The sequence below is a fragment of the Macrobrachium nipponense genome, chromosome 16 (assembly GCF_015104395.2).
Source record: "Macrobrachium nipponense isolate FS-2020 chromosome 16, ASM1510439v2, whole genome shotgun sequence".
NCBI lineage: Eukaryota > Metazoa > Arthropoda > Malacostraca > Decapoda > Palaemonidae > Macrobrachium > Macrobrachium nipponense.
This window is the reverse complement of record NC_087209.1, coordinates 38,737,149-38,739,648: the sequence shown is the minus strand read 5'-3', so window position 1 is coordinate 38,739,648 and position 2,500 is coordinate 38,737,149. Positions and strand designations below refer to the sequence as shown.

Sequence of the window (2,500 nt, the reverse complement as noted above, 5' to 3'; positions counted from 1 at the left end):
ATCGTTTTCTTCTCTCACTATTCGACCTCTGAATATTTGGTTTCCTTTATCATTTTAGGTTATGTATGTTAGATTATGGGGAATTTGTCCCGGCAGCATTAGCTTCTTCTACGCATTCAGTTTTGAAAGCTTTAGGAGACAAGTTGGATATGGTTCCCATGCAAGAATCCATGTCCGAGATGGGTGAAGAGCAGTGTGCGGCGCGTGTCTTGGCTGGAACCCACGCTCACCTCGAAGGATATCCCTATGTGAAGGCGCTCTATGTCAAGCTCGGTTTAGGTGATCAAATATATGAGGTGAAGGAGCGGGTTTATCCCAGCTATTTGTCATTAGTGTTTCATAAACATACCCCCTGGAAAAACAAATACGACGTCGAAACAGAAAAATTACTTGAAACAGGAATATTGAAGAGGTGGTACAACGAACATATGGCTAAATATGAAAAACGAAAGGTAAGGAAACAATTCCCTTTACTTAATATAATGCCGTGTAACTGCGTTTATTTCATTTCGTTGTTTACGTATCTTGTATATGGATCACTGTCCACACGTGTGAGTTTTGATTGGTCAAAGGGTTTCACAAAAGAACACTGGATATGCACCATCCTTACTTATCACATCCTCTGTCGATTATAATTATCCATGTAACAGAATATCGCTATATCTTTTGCTTATAGTCAATGTTTAGTTTCTGTGAGGTTTTAGTGAGCCTTGGTTCCTATATTAGAGCCAACATGATTGCAATATTCATCTTCATGGCCTATTTTTGATTTTTAGATTGCATTGGATTTGGTTCTATATGCTTCTCTGTTTTGATCAAATATATTATAAATAGTATTTACGCTTTTGTTAAGATCACTGTTTTTTCTTTACCGATTTCTTCTTGAACAGTTTCATCCTTTATTTTTCTTGGCTTTTATGTTTTATTTTTTATTTTTTTTTTTTAGATATTGAATTGAACCATGCCCCTACAAGGAAGTCTATTCAAATTTCCTTGACCATAATCCTACTTCCAGGTGTAATGACCAGATATTCATATCCATGAAAATTAATTTTCAGAGCAATTATGAAATGGAGTAGTTCCAATGCCAGATTATTAAAAAAGTCATAAATCTGACGCCATTTCCTTCTCAGATGAAGACTTTTTAATCAAAACCATGCCTTCCAACAATACAGAATCATCACGAAAAGTATTTATTAAACAATATTCATGTGTTTTGGTGTCTATTGCATTAAAAAAAAAAAAAGATTTCTGATGGTTCGATGTGAAAATGCGCATTGCACAATCTCTCAGCACTTTTGTTAATTTTGTGCTACGTACAAAAGGTGGTTTGGCTTGGGTGTTACTTTCCAACGTGGCAGGTCTCAGTGGCCTTCGCTCATTTCAAAAATATACCATATCTTGTGCTGATACACCCCTCTGAAACTCAGAAACCATTATGAAGATGTCCTCATTAATTCTGTCCCTTATCCCTTAATGAGATACTAATCAGTCGGTATAGCTTGTATTATATTTTAATAAAAGCCATGAAAAGTCAGCACCAACGATCAACGGCATATCATGATACAGAAACCAAATTCAAAAGAAGGTGACATACTAGTTACCAGACGACCAAAAAGTTCTTGAATGTCTCATGAATCAAAAAGAAGTTCAGTCACCTTTGTTGATACGGTTGGTTAATAGTTTCCCACTATAGACCTTGATGAGGTGGATAGGTTTAGCAGATATACTCTAAAAAATATGGAGAATTTTAGCCCGTTTTACCAGAGATGAAATGGCATTTTAACTATGTGGTGTTCAAAATATTTTCCCAATTTCTGTTTGTAAAGTTCATTGCATAGCAACTGTCGGGGTAGATCAAACGAATAGATACACCCATAAAACTTTAAGGATTTTGCTTTATTTTAATACCACAATTATCCCTGGAAGCGATGGCTTAGTTTTCACATAATTACCAGTCCAAAATAGCACGTTATCCCAAGCTCTTGGTTCGCACCCCATGTAGCTTAAAATTTTTCTTGAGATTTCCATGTGTAGTTATTTGTGCGTGTGTATGTGTGGGTGAGTATGCTTGCAGTGGTTTTAAATAATATTGAATATCAGATTTATTTTGCCTTTTCCTTTCTTATTAGATTGTAATACATGATACTGACACATTTTAATGGTGCTACGTTCCTATTTTAGGAAAGTTCGTCTCCACTGTACCTGACTCCGCTCTCACTACATCACCTGCAAGGCTCCTTCCTGCTGCACCTGGGCGGCGTCATCATCGGCCTTCTGGCATTAACAGCGGAAGTGGTCATTTCTAAGGCATAAGCAAACAGTGCCAAAAGCTTTACTATGAATGACTATATATCAGTTGTCATTACATCGATTGGATTCGTAAGTGGTTTTGGTGGTTGCAGAGTACCAATTATAGTAGATATGTATATGTAAATATACTATTTGGTATATGATACGTATATATATATATATATAATATACATGTAATATGTGTATG

At 36.0% G+C, this 2,500-nt stretch overlaps 1 protein-coding gene across 1 annotated transcript in view; it reads left to right on the top strand.

The window, feature by feature from the left end:
* Nucleotides 1-2,316, top strand: part of LOC135195309 (ionotropic receptor 21a-like) — a 13,816-nt gene extending 11,500 nt beyond the window's left edge. The window contains exons 5-6 of the mRNA XM_064221571.1: nucleotides 59-452; nucleotides 2,185-2,316. Of these exons, the coding sequence (XP_064077641.1) occupies nucleotides 59-452; nucleotides 2,185-2,316 (526 nt within the window). The remainder of the gene's footprint in view (nucleotides 1-58; nucleotides 453-2,184) is intronic.
* The last annotated feature ends 184 nt before the right edge of the window (nucleotides 2,317-2,500 follow it).